This window comes from Acinonyx jubatus, chromosome A1, assembly GCF_027475565.1.
Source record: "Acinonyx jubatus isolate Ajub_Pintada_27869175 chromosome A1, VMU_Ajub_asm_v1.0, whole genome shotgun sequence".
Taxonomy (NCBI): domain Eukaryota; kingdom Metazoa; phylum Chordata; class Mammalia; order Carnivora; family Felidae; genus Acinonyx; species Acinonyx jubatus.
Window position 1 is genome coordinate 5,840,616 of NC_069380.1, and position 17,097 is coordinate 5,857,712.

The window sequence follows — 17,097 nt, forward strand, 5'->3', positions numbered from 1 at the left end:
CATCTTGCAAAACTGAAACTCTACCCCTGAACAATTCCCCATATCCCTCAACCCTCAGCCACTGGTCACCAACACTCTCCTTTGTCTCTCTGAATTTGACTATTTTAGATACCCCATGTAAGTGGAATCATACATTGTTTGGCTCTTTGTGTGTGACTCATAATTAGCCAATGTCCTCAAGGTTCATCCGTATTATAGTATGTGTCAGAATTTACTTTCCTTTTAAGGCTGAATAATATTCCATCGTATTTATATATCACATTTTGGTTATCTCTTCATCTGTCACTGGATGTTTGGGTTGCTTCTGCTTGGGTATTGTAAATAATGGTGCATTAAACATGGTGTGTAAATATCTCTTCCAAGATTCTTGCTTTCAGGGGCACCTGGGTGTCTCAGTCGGTTAAGTGTCCGACTTCGACTCAGGTCATGATCTCGTGGTTTGTGAGTTCAAGCCCCGCTTCGGGTTCTGTGCTGACGGCTCAGAGCCTGGAGCCTGCTTCGGATTCTGTGCCTCCTCCTCTCTCTGCCCCTCCCCTGCTCTCTTCTCTCTCTCTCAATAATAAATAAATGTTAAAAAAATTTAAAAAAAAAGATTCTTGCTTTCAGTATTTTAGATACATACTCAGAAGTGGAATGGCTGAATCATGTAATTCTATTTTTAATGTTTTGAGGAATCACCATACTATTTTCCATACTGGTTGCACCAATTTTTATTCATACCTGCAGTTCACAAGGGTTCACTTTCTCCACATCCTCACCGACATTTGTTATTCTCTACGGGTTTTGTTTTATTTTTTAATAGTAGCCATCCTAATTGATGTAATACGTGATTATGGTTTGGATTTACATTTCTCCAATGATTAGTGGTGTTGAACATTTTTCTCACATATTGTTGGCCATTTATATTCTATCTCTGTAGAAATGTCTGTTCAGGTTCTTTACCCAACTTTATATCAGATTGATTTTTTGTTGTTGAGTTGTAGGAGCTCACTATTCTAGACATTAGCTTATGAGATATGTAATTTGCAAGCATTTTTCTCATATCCTGTAGGTATTTTTACTGTGTTGATTGTCACAATCAACACAGAGGTTTTAACATTTGATGTAGAGCCACTTGTCTGTATTTGCTTCTGTTGCATGTGCTTTCATGTCATGTTCAAGAAAATTATTGTCAAACACAATGTATGAAGATTTTCCATTTTATTTTCTTGTAAGAGCTTTATAGTTTTAGGTATTATTTTTAGGTCCTTAATCAATTTTCAGTTAACTTTTGTAAATGGTTTAAGGTGTTTGATTATTTATTTAATTTGCATATGGATATCCAGCTTTCCCACTAGCATTTGCTAAAGGGGGACTATCCTTTCTCCATTATGTAACCTTGGTGTTTTCAAAGATCATTTGACCATATACACTAGGATTTATTTCTGGGTTCTTTATTTTATTCCATTGGTCTATATACCTGTATGCCAGTAAAACACATTTTAAATACTATAACTTTGTATATGTTCTGAAATTAGGGAGTATGAGACTTCTCAGTTATTTCTCAAGATTGTTTTGGCTATTCAAGATGCTTTAAGACTCTGTATGAATTTTAGGATGCATTTTTCTATTTCTCCGAAACATGGGATTTTTGTAGGGATTGCATACAAGTCTGCAGATCATTTGGGGTAATATTGTCATCTTAACAATATAAACTTTTACAATCCATAACCATGGGATGTCTTTTCCATTTATTTGTATCTTCAAATTATTTCAGCAATATTTTGTAGTTTTTGGTGTACAAGTGTTTTTCCGCCTTGGTTTTCTTAATTTCCCTTTTTGATAGCTTGTTATTAGTGTATATAAATACAACAGTTTTGTATGTTGGTTTGTATCCTGTTGCATTATTGAATTTATTAGTACTGATCATTACTTTCTGACATTTTTAGGATTTTCCACATATAAGATCTTGTCCTCTGTAAACAGAGATACCTATTCCTTTCTGATTTGGATGTTTTTCTTTCTTCCTTCCTTTCTTCTTCTTTTTTTTTTTCTCTTTTGCCCAAGTGCTCTTACTGGGACTTCCAGTACTGTGTTGAATAGAAGTGGTGAGAGCAGGCATCCTTGCCTTTTCCTGATCTCAGAGGAAAGACTTTTAGTCTTTCGCCACTGAGCACGATACCAGCTATGGGATTTTCATATATGGCCTTTATTATGTTGAGGAATTTTTTTTTTCTTTCTAGCCTGTTGAATGCTTTTATCATGTAAGAGTGTTGAATTTCATCAAATGCATTTTCTGCATCGAGATGATGTGTTTTTTTTTCCTTTGTTGACTGATTTTCATATATTGAACCATCTTTGCATTCCAGGATATGGTTTCTATTCCTTTTTTAATATGCTGCTGAATTCAAGTTTGCTAGTATTTTGCCAAGGATTTTTGCACCTGTATTAATCAGGGATATAGGTCAGTAGCTTTCTTGTAGTGTTTTCTAGTGTCTTGTAATGTAGCTTTGGTTTTATAGTAATGCCAGACTCATAAAATGAGTTTGTAAGTGTTTCTTTCTCTATTATTTTTTGGAAGAGTTTGAGGTAGATTTTACTTCTTTGAACGATTGGTATAATTTGCCAGGGAGGTATTTGATTACTGATCTGATCTCCTTACTAGTTATACTCTGTTGATATTTCCTATTTCTTTATTACTTGCCCAACTGATTTTTTACAAAGGTAGAAAACCAATTTAATGGAAGGATAACCTTTTCATCAAATAGCACTGAAGTAATTGAATTTCATGGGCAAAACAAATAGAAAATCTAAACCCTCCACTCTGCACAAAAATTCACTGAAAATGGATCATGACATTAAGTGTAAAACACAAGACTTTTAGAAAACTACACAGAGGAATGTCTTTGGAATCTAGATCTAGGCAAAGAGTTTTTTGACACAGAACCAAAGCATGATCCATAAAAGGAAAAATTGTAAATTGGACCACTTCAAAATTAAAAACTCTTATACTCTGAAAGACTCTATTAATATGACAAAACATCATGATACAGACTGGAAGAAAATATTTGCAAACTACATATCTGCCAAAGGACTAATGTCTAAAATATGTGAAGAACTCTCAAAAATTAACAGTAAAAAATTAATTTAGTTTTTAGACAATTTAGACAAAAAGATGTATTGATAGCAAATAAGTATATGAGAAGATATTCAACATCATTAGCCACTGCAGAAATGCAATTTAAAACCACAATGAGGTGGCTGTGTGGGTGGCTCAGTTGGTTGAGTGTCCAACTCTTGATATCAGCTCAGGTCATGATCCCAGAGTCATGGGATCAAGTCCCAGAGTTGAACCTGCTTAAGATTCTTTCTCTCTCTCCCTCTGCTCCTCTCCCCTACTCACACTCTTTCTCTAACATAAAATAAAAATAATTAATTTAATTAAATGAAACCACAATGAGATACCACTAACCATCTATCAGAATGGCTAAAATACTAAATAGTGATAATATCAAATGCTGGGAAAGATCCAGAGAAACAAAATAACAGATACTTTGCTGCTAGGAATCGAAAATGGTAAAGTCACTCTGGAAAATAGTTGGGAGTTTCTTTAAAAAAAAAAAACAAAAAATTAAATATACACCTACCATATGATCCAGCAATTGTACTCTTGGACATTTGTCCTAAATAAGTGAAAACTTACGTTTGCCCAAAATCTTTATACAAATGCTCTTCAATAAGTGGGTGATAAATGTTATGGTCTGGAACAAATGATTGATAGAGGGAACAACGTGGATCATTCTGAAGGGAATTATACTGACTAAAAAAAAAAATCCAATCTCAAAAGGTTATATACTACACAATTCTGCTTTTATAACATTCTTTCTTTTTAAGCTTATTTATTTTGAGAGAGAAAGCATGTGGAGGGGGAGAAAGAAATTCAGGCAGGCTCTGCACTGTCAGTGCAGGGTCCAACATTGGGCTTAATCTTGCAAACTGTGAGATCATGACCTGAGCCAAAATCAAGATCTTGTCTGATGCTTAACCAACTGAGCCACCCAGGCACCCCTACTTTTAGAACATTCTTGAAAGAACAAGAAGGATAGGGATAGGGAACAGATTAGTCACTGTCAGAAGCTACGGCTGGATGTGGATATAAAGGGGTAGCATGAGTGGGATCCTTGTGATGGAACAGGTCTGTATCATTGGGGCCAAGGTGGGGTGGTCTGTCTCGATTTCTGTGATGGTTATATCAATCTACACATGGATAAAAGTACATAGAATCACACAAGTGTGGGTAAAGCTTGTGAAGTATGAATCTCAGTCAGTTATATCCTGGTTTTGATAATGTCCTGGAGTTATTCAAGGTGTTATCTTTGGGGAAAATTGGGTGACTGTTTCATGGGACCTTCTAAAAAATATTTTTGGAACTTCCTGTGAATCCATAATTATTTCAAAGTAAAATACTAAACAATATTTTTCCATAGCCAAATTTAAGGCTTATACAAATGCTTTCTTAAGTCAGGATGGTGGTTAGAAGACTCAAATTTACCAAATAACTTTGAGCAAAAACCTAAAGCAGAATTGTGTAATGGTAATTTAAATGATACAAATATGGGGAAAAAACCAAAACACTAAACTGCCATACATGATGTCAAAGAAAGACCTAACTTTTTCATGAAAGAAAGCATATCTTTTCTTACCTCAATAACATATAACACGACATTTTTGTAGAAACAATATAATATGCATTTTGTCACTCGAAAATAATTCCAAGCTCCATGAACCAACAGAAGCTTCTCCAAGTAGCTAAACTAAAAGAAGGAAACAACAGTCAGGGCAAGTTCAAATGAAACAACAAAGTATTTGTTAGACCCACTGTTGTAGAATACATACAAAAGACTGGAGACAGATGGGGCAGAAATAGGAAAATGTCCATTTACAGTTCTTGGGCTAACACTCATTCTTGGAAAAGTATAAAATGGCACACACCATGGCATAACATCTTCTCTACAGTCAAAGCTGCTCTTGGGTCAAAGCAAGATGGAGGAAAACAAAATGTGGCTTAAAGTATTATCATTGCTGTGAAATAGCCTGTTAATGGGGGCCTGAGCATGAATCAGTTCAGTCTCCTGCATTAGTGACTTATTAGTATATATTTTTGAGAGAGAGAGAGCGTGCATGTGAGCAGGGGAGGGGCAGAGAGAGAGAGAGGGAGACAGACAATCCAAAGCAGGCTTGGCACTATAGGGGCAAAGCCCAACGTGGGGCTCAAACCCACAAACCGTGAGACGATGACCTGAGTTGACGTCAGGTGCTCAACTGCCTGAGCCACCCAGGCACCCCTACCAATAATTACATTAAATGTAAACAGTCGAAAACACTTGGAAAAAGACATAAGGTGACAAAATGGATAAAACAAATAAGACCTATCTATATGCCGCCTACAAGAGACTCACTTCAGACCTAAAGACACATACAGACTGAAAGTGAATATATGGAAAAAAAAATATGCCATGCAAATGGAAGTCAAAAAAATAAAAAGTCTGGGGGAGGGGATACAATACTTCTATCAGACAAAATAGACTTGAAATCAAATACTGGAGCAAGAGACAGAGTGGGCACTATATAATAATAAAGGGATCAATACAACTAGAGGATATAATTGTTGTAATGATCTATGCACCCAACATAAGAGCATCTAAATAAAGCAAATATTAATAGACACAAAGGGAAACCTTGACAGCAATAAAATAATAGTAGGGGACTCTAATTCCCCACTCACATCAGTGAATAGATCACTCAGGCAGAAAATCAACACATTAGACCAGATGGACTTAAATATATACAGAAAATACCATCCAAAAACAACACAGTAACAATACACATTCATTTTAAGTGCACATGGAACATTCTCCAGGACACATCATGTGTTAGGCCACAAAACAAGTCTAAATAAATTTAAGAAGATTAAAATCATACTAAGCATTTTTCTGACTACGACTGATATGAAAAAGCTAGACATGAATTACAAGGGAAAAACAAAAAACTAGAAAAAGCACAAACACATGGAGCCTAAACAACATGGTACCAAACAGCCAGTAGACCAATGAAGAAATCAAATAGGAAAATGAAAATACATGGAGAGGAATGAAAATGAAAACACAATGGCCTCAAATCCTTGAAACTCAGTGAAAGCAGTTATAAGAGGAAAATGTGTAGCAATATAGGCCTACCTCAAGAAACAGAACCTAACCTTACAACTAAAAGGGAAAACGAACAAAATCCAAACATAGCAGAAGGAAATAATAAATACCAGAGCAGAAATAAGTGAAAAACAAGAAAAAACATAGAAAAGATCAATGAAATCATAACCTTGTTCTTTAAAAAGATAAACTGATCAACCTTTGGCCAGTCTTTTTTCCATCAAGGAAAAAAGAGGGCTCAAATGAACAGAATCAGAAATTAAAGAGGAGAAATAACATATCACAGAAATAGAAAGGATTATAAGAGACTATTATAAAAAATTATAAGCCAAGAAGTTGGACAACCTAGGAGAAATAAATTCCTAAAAATATTCTTTCTTCTTTTGGAAGATTGTGTAACAAAATTGAATTGGCAATCAAAAACTCCTAACAAAAGTCCCAGAGCAGATGGCTTCAGAGGTGAACTCTACCCATTCTCTTCAAACTATTCCAAAAAACTGAAAGGAAGGAAAGCTTCCAAATACATTCTCTGAGGGCAGCACTACCCCGATATGAAAACCAGACAAAGACACTACAAAAAAAAAAAAAAAAAAACCACAAAAAAAACCCCACTATAGGTCAATATCTCTGATGAACAAAGATCACAGAAATCCTCAACAAAATATGAGCAAACTGCATTCAACAATACATTAAATATAGTAGGATCATTCACCATAATCAAGTGGAATTTATTCCAAGGATGCAAAAATAGTTTAGTATTCACAAATCAACACACACCACATTAATTAAATGAAGGGAAAAAATCATGATCATCTTAATAGATGAAGAGAAAGCATTAAATATAATACAACATCCATTCATGATAAGAACACTCAAAGTAAGTTTAGAGCGAACACATGCCAACATAATACAGGCCATGTATGTACAGGCCATGTATGACAAACCCACAACTATCATCGTACAGAATGCTGTAAAGCTGAGAGTTTTTCCTTCTAAGATCAGGAACAAGACAACAATGTCCACTGTCACCACTTTTCTTCAACATAGTACCGCGAGTCCTAGCCATAGCAGTCAGACAAGAAATAGAAATAAAAGGCATCCAAATTGATAAGGAAGAAGCAAAACTGATAGTATTTGCAGATGGCATGATACTCTACATAGAAAATTCTAAAGACTCCACCAAAAAACTATTAGAACTGATAAATTAATTTAGCAAGTTGCAGGATACCAAATTAATATACAGAAATCTGTTGTGTTTCTATATACTATTAGCAAAGTGGCAGAAAGAGAAATTAAGAAAAATTGTTTGAGAATTAAATTTAAAAATTATAAAATACATAGGAATAAACTTAACCAAAAAGGCAAAAGTCCTGTGCTCTGAAAACTATAGAACACTGATAAAGTAAACTAAAAAAGACACAAAGAAATGGAAAGCTATTCCATGCTAATATTCCGTTAATTTAGAAAAATTAATATTGTTAAAATGTCCATAGTACCAAAAGTAATCTACAGATTCAATACAATCCCTGTCAAAATACTAAATATTTTTTACAGAAATAGAATAATCCTAAAGTTAGTATGGAACCACAGAAGATCCCAAGTAGCTGAAGCAGTCTTGAGAAAGGAGACCAGTATATCTTTCAAGATATATTCCAAAGCTGTGGTAATGGAAACAGTATGGTACTGGCACAAAACAGACACAGGTCAGTGGAGCAGAATAGAGAGCTGAGAAATACCCCCATGCTTACGTGGTGAATTAATCTACAGCAGAGGAGGCAAGAATATGCATTGGGGAAAAAAAAGTCTCTTCAAAAAAATGCGTTGGAAAAACTGGACAGCTACATGCAAAAGAATGAAACTGGACCACTTTCTTACATGATGTGGAAAAATAAACTCAAAATAAAACGCCCTAAATGTGAGGCCTGAAACTCAGGGCACTAGTGATGAGCACTGCCTGTTGTATTTGATGAATCACTAAATTCTACACCTTGACTAATATTACACTGTGTGTTAACTAACTGGAATTTAAATTTAAAAACTTGAAAAAAGGAAAAAAAGAAAAGAAATGCAGTAATCTCCTGGACATTGACCTTAGCAACACTTTTCTAGACATATCTCCCCAGGCAAGGAAAACAAAAGCAAAAATAAACCATTGGGACTGTATCAAAACAAAAATCTTTTACACAGCAAAGGAAACCGTCAACAAAATGAAAAGGCCTACTGAGTGGGAGAAGACATTCGAAAATGGTGTCTTTGAAAAGAAGTTAATATTCAAAATATATAATGAAGTTACTCAACACCAAAAAAGCTGCAAAACATCCAATTAAAAATGGGCAAAAGTGGGTGGGGGATGGGTTAAATAGGTGATGGGATTCAGGAGGGCACTTGTTATGATGTACACTGGGTACTGAATGGAAGTGTTGGATCACTATATTTACACCTGAAACTAATATTACACTGTATGTTAACTAACTGGAATTTAAGTACTTTTTTAAAAAATGAGAGGACAATAGACACTTTTGCAAAGAAGATATATGATGGCAGGCAAACACATGAAAAGATTCTCAACATCACTAATCATCAGAGTAGTGGAAATCTGAACCGCAATGAGATATCACCTTACACCTGTCAGAATGGCTAGAATCAAAAAGACAAGAAATCCCGAGTGTTGGTGAGAATGTGGAGAATGGGGAACCCTCTAGCACTGCTGGTGGGAATGCAAACTGGTGCAGTCACTATGGAAAACGGTATGGAGGCTCCTCAAAATATTAAAAATAGAAATACCATACAATCCAGTAATTTCACTACTGTGTATTTACCCAAAGAAAAGAAAACCACTAATTTGAAGATACATGCACCTCTGTGTTTACTGAAGCATTACTGACAATAGCCAAGATAGGGAAGCAACCTCAGTGTCCATCAATAGATGAATGGATAAGGAAGATGTGGTGTGTGTGTGTGTGTGTGTGTGTGTGTAATGGGAATATCAGACATAAGAAAGAATAAACTCTTGCCATTTGTGACAATATGAATGGACTTGGCAGGTGTTGTGTGAAGTGAAATAAGCCCAATAGAAAAAGATAAATACCATAAGATTTCACTTACAATGTGGAATCTAAAAAGAACAAGCCAAAAAAGGAGAAATATTTCCCTGGATCCCCAGGATAGCTGAAACTGGCCAGCCTAGCGTTGTGCACAGTGTTTAACAGTTCAAGGCTTATGTCACATAACTGCTGAGATCATCGGAAGCATGTATCCCGACGGCATTTAGAACAGTTTAGGACAGGATCAGGAGAGTTTGGTGTGGTCATTTCCCTGTTTACAGACACAGGTGCTTTGATCATAGTTTACTGACACTTCTCGTAACCCAGATACTCTAGCACACAGGAGCCTTAGTTTTCCCTGTTGTAAAACTAGAACACTTAATCAGAATGGATGTGATTCAGACACTGGGGTAATACACTCCTCATCTATGCTGTAGAATCTAGGAATCCGTTTTGTTACCACCCCAGTTTCAGGCACCTGCTTACCTGTGGGCAGGGTACTAAATCATCTAGCCTCTCAAAGACAGCCACCACAAGAATAGCCCCAGCGGGGATGTTCTACTCAAAGTATGGGATTATTCCTAGGGAGCTGTTCAAGAATTACATGTGGCTCCCGAATTCACCAAGAGTGAATGAAAAGTCTTCTTTGGTGAAAATATTGTATCCATTCAAAGCTGATCTTACATTGATTAAAATATTCTTCAAAAGTCAAAATATTAATATGTAGAAGCAGGGAGTGTTCTTATTAAACAGCTTGGATATTACAAATACGCAGGGGCTGTACATCACAGGCCACACACTCTTCTTAAATGCATTCCAGTAAATGGTACCGCTACTGTGGAAGGCAGTTTGGCAGTTTCTTACAAAACTAAACGTACTTTTATACTTTTACTATATGATCTAGCAGTTGCACTCCTTGGTGGAAATCCAAAGGAGTTGAAAATTTATGTAGCAGCTTTATTAATAACTGCCCAAAGTTGGAAATAGCCAAGATGTTTTTCAGTAGCTGAATGGATGAACAAAGTATTGTACATCCAGAAAGTAGAATATTATTCATCGCTAAATAGAAATGAGCTATCAAGTCATAAAAGACATGAAGGGTACTTAAGTGCATATTACTCAGTGAAAGAAGCCAGTTGGAGAAGGCTACATGCTGTATGAATAGGACATTCTGGAAAAGGCAAAACTATGGAGATAGTAAATAGATCAGTGGTTGCCAAAGTAAGTTAGTGTACAGGGAACGATGAATAGGCAGAGTGCAGAGGACTCTTAAGGAAGTGAAATTACTCTGTATGGTACTGTGATGATAGGTACTTGTCATTATACCTTTCTCCAAACCTACAGAATGCACGACACCAAGAGTGAACCCTAATGTAAACTGTGGACTCTGCACGATGATGTGTCAATGTAGGTTCATAAGTTATAACAAATGTACCATTCTGGCAGAGGACATTGATGGCGGGGGGAAGGCTGGTGGGGGTAGGAGCAGGGGATATATGGGAACTCTATATCTTCTGCTCAATTTTGCTGTGAAGCTACACTAAAATATACAGTCTATTTTTTTCAGATCTGCCAAGGGGCGGTGCCTACTTTTAAAAAGCAGAAATTGGGAGATTATAAGTCTTCAAGAAATATTCATCAAGAGATGCCACAAAGTAAAGCACACATTACAGATTGAAGAGACTGGGGATTTAGAGATTATATTAGCAGAGCTACAGACCCTAAATGGTATCAGTTGGACCAAATCCATAACTGCTCAAGAAAAACCTTTTTGCTGCAAACTGTATAAGGACAAAACTTAACCCCAAATGTTCTGGTAGTCGCATATTGAAGAGCAGCTTAAAGAGTAGGGTAGACCTCATGCACTCGACGTGCCCACACCACTGACCTGTGCAATGGCAAAATCTGAGTTGTTGGTGGCCTGCATGCCCTCATTCCCACTGATTCCCACACCCACGTGGGCCATCTGGATCATCCCAACGTCATTGGCACCATCCCCGATGGCAAGAGTGATGGCCCCTACGTGCTTCTTAACCACGTCGACTATTTCTGCCTTCTGGAGGGGAGATAACCTGAAAAAGAAGACAGAAATCACCACTTTTTATTGTTTTATGTTGGTTCGTTTTACTTCACCTTGTCGTAAAAGCCTTTAACATGGAGTCAACGGCAATCTACACCTAACCACCTTTAAATGACAGCTACGGATAAATTTTCCAATACACTGATCAAGCTTTTAACAGATATAAAAACGTTCCACCCACCAATCTAAAATAAATGAATAAACAAACAAAAAGCAGAATCAGACCTATAAACACAGAACAACCTGATGGCTGGTGGAGGCTGTGGGGTGAAGGGATGGGCAATATGGGTGAAAGGGGGTGGAAGGTACACACTTTCGGATGGAACAGAAGTCACGAGAATAAAAGGCACAGCACAGGGAACAGAGCCAGTGATACTGTAGTAATGTTGTGTGATGACAGATGGTAGCTCGCTTGTGGTGAGCACAGCGTAACAGAGAGATTTCCAGTCACGTTGTACACCTGAAACTAATGTATCATTGTGTATCAGCTATACTCAAAAATTCCTTCCCCCGCCCACCCAAAATAAGAAGTAAAGCAAAGAAAGCACACAGTAACTTCTTTAACGTCCCCAAAGAAATACACAGTATCAGTTGTCTAGTTTACATGGAGACAAACTCTTTAATTTGCCATTCTCCCCATCGCTCCCTGTTTCTAACACTGGCCTGCTATCTTAATTTACATCATCTCGCTACATGAGAGCAAGAAGTGAAGATCTGTTTCTAAACCTGTATAAAGGCATTTCCCCCAAAGGATAAATATGTGGAGTAGCCTAGGAAAATCAAACTACCCTCAAGTGAACTTTACAAGGAGACAGAGAAACATGAAGATCTCAGTCAGGAGTCTGTGGAGACAATAACAATCCAAAGGTAAGTGACTGAAAATAACAAATGTTTGCTTCTTTCCCGTGGATGTGTCCAGTGCAGATGAGGATACCGTTGATCCTTTCTTTTCACCCAGACAAGCTACGAAAGCAAATTTCGTATTCCTCAAATATTTCAGACTAGCAGACCCTGTCTACACAAAATACTTAACAGACATTCCAAGGAAAGAGAAGCAAATTTTTTTCTCTCTTATTTATCACTTATGTACTCATTCACTAAATAAATTGGCTACATACCTCTATCCAAAATGATCAGGGACACACAAAGGTTTTATTTTCTAGTAAGTGAGTGTCCATCCCCTTCCCACAAAACAGCTCCTAAAAACTAATTTAAATCTCAACCTTTCAAATTTCAGGTGAGATTATTAAAAACTGAGGAGATGAAGTTCCCTTGACTAGAACACACTCCAAATTTTAAGACAGAAGCACAGACGGAAAACCTTTGGTTTCATAATGAGGAAAATGTGAGTTAACATTAATACACTGTAGATACAGTGTGAAAAGTTGCTGAAGTAGAGGATGTTCCGGAAACCATTTGTAAGTTTAGTTTCCATCTAGAGACACTGTTTTTGTTTTTTGTTTTTTTTTTTTTTACTGCAATAACTACAATGATAATAACTTCACCATTTTGTCTGGCAAGTACTTTTATATTTAAACTATGATATTTGTGAAGAAAAAAAAGAAAACGTACCTCATATTAATACCAAATTTGACTCTTCATACTGTCAAATCTTAATTCTATCGTTTGAGCCAGTGAAGCTCTCCAAATATGAAAAGAGAACTACAGGGACCCAACTAAGCCTTCTCCTCCCCTTGCTAAACATCCTTGAATCCTTCAGTCCTTTTGTGAGGTGGTTCAGGGCCTTTTGCCAAAGCTCCACATCAATTCTGATCAGTTGTTGGCAAGATGTAGAGAAAGGGGAACACTCATACACTGTTGGTGGGAATGCAAACTGGTACAGCTACTCTGGAAGACAGTATGGCGGTTCCTTAGAAAGTTACACATAGCAATTGCACTATTAGGTATTTACCGAAAGGATACAAAAATATTGAGTTGAAGGGGCACGTGCACCATGATTTATAGCAGCATTATCAACAACAGCCAAATTATGAAAAGAGCCCAAATGTCCATAGAGGTGGCACACTATATATATATATATACACACACACACACACATATACACACACATACGTGCTATGGAATATTAGCCATCAAAAAGAATAAAATCTCACCATTTGCAATAATGTGGACACAGCTAGAGTATATTACACTAAGCAAAATAAGTCAGAGAAAGACAACATATTATTTCACTCATATGTGGAATTTAAGAAACAAAACAGATGAACATAAGGAAAGGGAGAAAAAACAGAGGGAAGCAAACCATAAGAGACTCTTAACTATAGAGAACAAACTGAAGGTTGCTGGAAAGGAGGTGGGTGGGGGATGGGCTAAATGGGTGATGGGTATTAGGAGGGCACTTGTTGTGATGAGCACTGGGTGTTATATGTAAGTGGTGAATCACTAAATTCTACTCCCCAAACCAGTATTAGACTATATGTTAACTAACTAGAATTTAAATTAAAACTACAAAAAAAAAAAAGAGAGAGAAAAGAATAGAACTGGATTATCACTATTCTGATTTTGGATCTCCCTCCCATACATGAAAATAAATCCTGAAATAATAATAGTCTTTTAATACTTATGTGTTAAATGAGCTTAAATTAATAAAACACTTTAGGTCATGTTTCCGGGTATGAGTATTAAGCCAAATTACCCTAATCTTGAAATTTTAGGGTTATACCCAATTGATGATCTTTACATTCATGTCTGGCAAAGTTTATCTTGTCATTTCATTTGTTGAAAAAACATAGATACCCCACAGCCATCTATTCACAAAAACTGAAGGGTGAAAAGTCTACTCAGGATAGGAAAAAAAGTCAATATGCTGTTTCAGGACACAAAAGTAATAAGAAAACACAGCCCTAAAACACAGTTTGAGAAATTCAAAACCGACATTAAACAGCTAATTTCTGTTCTTTTCATCTGAATGAAAGATGAAAGTATAAAAACCTTCCAAAACATAGTATTTCACGTGTCAACGCTCATTGTGATTTTTAATCTATAACATGGAACCGAATAAATTCAACAATGTAGAAAGAGCACATAATAGATTCCAACCTATAAAACAAACACTCTAGTCACATTTGACTTGATTTAAAAATTGTAGTATTTTTATCATCTGTTTTCATGGAATTACAAAGATAACTAAGCCAATTGACTGGAATAATGTCATGGTTTTTCCATGGTTTCCATGGTTTTTCCATGGTTAATGTCATGGTTTTTCCATGGCACTACTGACTTCTTTATCAATACAATCAGTGTTAGAAATAAAAAATAAAATGGTTTCCATTCAAAATTCGTAAAATAGGTTCAACATATTATATGGCGTAGATACTTTCTTGTATATAAAAACAAGTTTTCTTGCTATATTTGTGGTTGGAATTCTCTGCGTAAGCTACTTACAGGCAATCTCATATGCATTAATTATTATTTATTCAACAAATACTGATGTCCCTACATAGGAGCCAGGCACAGTTCTTGATACAGAAAATAGTGCAGAGAATAAAATACATAAGCATTCCTGCCTTCATGAAGTTTACGTTCCAGTGGAGAGGAGACAGACAATAAACCAAGTAAGTAAAACATAAATTATGGCATATGGTGATAAGAACTTTCTTTTAAGTTTCTTTTTCAGTCAGTGCAGAGCCCGATGCAAGGCTTGATCCCATGAACCATGGGATCATAACCTGAACTGAAATCAAGAGCTGGACACCCAACTGACTGAGCCACCCAGGCGCCCCGATAAACTGAATTTTCTAGATTAATTAGATTTTTCTCTCCTGATTATGTTTACCTGAGTGCCACTGATTAAGCAATTGTAACAAATACCATATGACACCCTCCAAGTATCTAAGCTTTTTTATTTCTAAATGACATTCAGTAAGCAAATTATTGGTCAAAACTTTAAGAAAACTTTCTATACCTGTTAATGGCATATAAGGGTATTAGACAGTTTCCTTCAGAAAGTACACAAGTATAAAACTGGAAAATGTGATTAAGAACAAACATTTCAGCCCATCAGAAAATGCCCAAAGGTGGAAAAGAACTAGAGACATGTTTATTCATGAAAGTCAGAGAAGTTCAGCAAGTCTGTGACCTTCGTACTTAGAGGTGTTCCTGTTCCCCTGACCTGGGAGTGAGGGAAAATCTGCAGATTTACTACCCAAGACATGGCGGACGTGGTTTGGAGCAGATAATGAACACCCACATCGTTACCAATTGGGGTGGCTCTCTCGGTTCAGGCAGGGCAGCAAACCAGCTAGAAATGTAACAGGGAGACTGTGCAGCAAAAGAATCACGGGAGGGCTGAGGTCCTCAACTTGCCCGTATTCTGAACTGACCACTAAAGTAAGGATATGCAGGAAAGAGCCCAGAGAGGCTTTCACGTTGTGCCTCTGAAAGCATTCCTCCAGCCAGCATATGGCCCTAGCATCAAGGGTAGGAGCGTCAGACTGTGACTTGTCTAGGCACAAACTTGGCCAAATAATTGCACGATGACTAAACTCTGCAGGCACAGGAGAAACTCCTGGGAAGGCAGGCTTAAGGAGAAAAAAAAAAGGCTGAGGAAAGACACCAGTAACTGCAAGTGAACAGGGAAACATACTTGACAGTCTGAGTCCAGGCAAGTTACTAAAACACTGGGCCAACAAAACGCAGAAGAATAAATTAGAATCCAGATTAACTACACTGTATTTCTGCACAATAGCCACTTTCACTCTAAGTAAAACAAAATCACTAGATGTGCCAAGAAACTTAAGGGTATTTGTTTTCATTCACAGTGAACAAAGCAGCCTGACTGAGAATAGACCTGATATAAGAGTTAGCAAAGACTTCAAAGCAGCATTATAAATACGCTCACAGAATTAAAATATGTTCAAAGAAAGAAAATTATGATAATTATGAGTCAACAAACAGGATATCCCAACAGAAGAATGGAAACTATTAAAAAAAAAATTAGAAACTCTGGGATGAAGTGAACAATACACTTCATAACTTAAGATCAGATCTGAGTGGAAGAAATTAGTGAATCTGAAGTTACATCAATAGAAAATATGCAATCCAAAAAGAAAAGAGTTGAAATTGAAAATGCAGTGGCAGTGCAGCGGGTCTGTAATCAACATCAAGCATTCAATCATACATGTGATTGGAGTCCCGAAGCAAAGGAAACAAAAGTAGCAAAAACAAAAACAAAAAACAAACAAAAAAAAAACCCCCTGAGAAAATAATGGTTGAAAACTTTCCAATCTGGTAATAACAAAACAAAACATTAATTTAGGGATCCATTGAATCCGAAGTAGAATAAATACAATAAAAACCAGATTTAGAGCCAACATAGCTAAATGAATGAAACCCAGTAACAAAGAGAAAATCTAGAAAGTAGGAAAATGACGCATCACATACAGGCTAACAACAGCATGAATTTCTCACCAGAAACAAGGGAGCCAGAAGACAAGAGAGTGACAAAGTACCAAAGAAAAAAAATCAACCAAGTATTTTCTTTGATAATAGCTTTAAGTTAGAAATCAATAACAGGGAATATACCCAAATGTGTGAGAATTCAATACTTTTAAATAGCCCATGAGTCAAAAAGGAAATCAAGAGAAATTAGAAAATACCGTACTTTGAACTGAATGATAATGAAAACACAACATATCAGAATTTGTGAAATGTAATTAAATCAGTGCTTAAAGATTTATATCTTGAAATGCTTATAGTAGAAAATAAAAAATTTTTAAATCAGTGACAAAAGTTTTTACCTTAAGGGAATGAGAAAAAAATGAGTTCA

General features: G+C 36.3%; 1 protein-coding gene across 9 annotated transcripts in view; it reads right to left on the minus strand.

Moving 5' to 3' along the window:
- LOC106985516 (phospholipid-transporting ATPase IB-like) overlaps positions 1 to 17,097 on the minus strand; it is a 213,921-nt gene that overhangs the window by 87,738 nt on the left and 109,086 nt on the right. For all 9 annotated transcript variants that reach the window (XM_027064576.2, XM_053209405.1, XM_027064577.2 and 6 more), the window contains 2 exons: positions 11,118 to 11,301; positions 4,683 to 4,793 (listed from right to left, as the gene is read on the minus strand). In XM_027064576.2, coding sequence (XP_026920377.1) covers positions 4,683 to 4,793; positions 11,118 to 11,301 — 295 coding nt within the window. The remainder of the gene's footprint in view (positions 1 to 4,682; positions 4,794 to 11,117; positions 11,302 to 17,097) is intronic.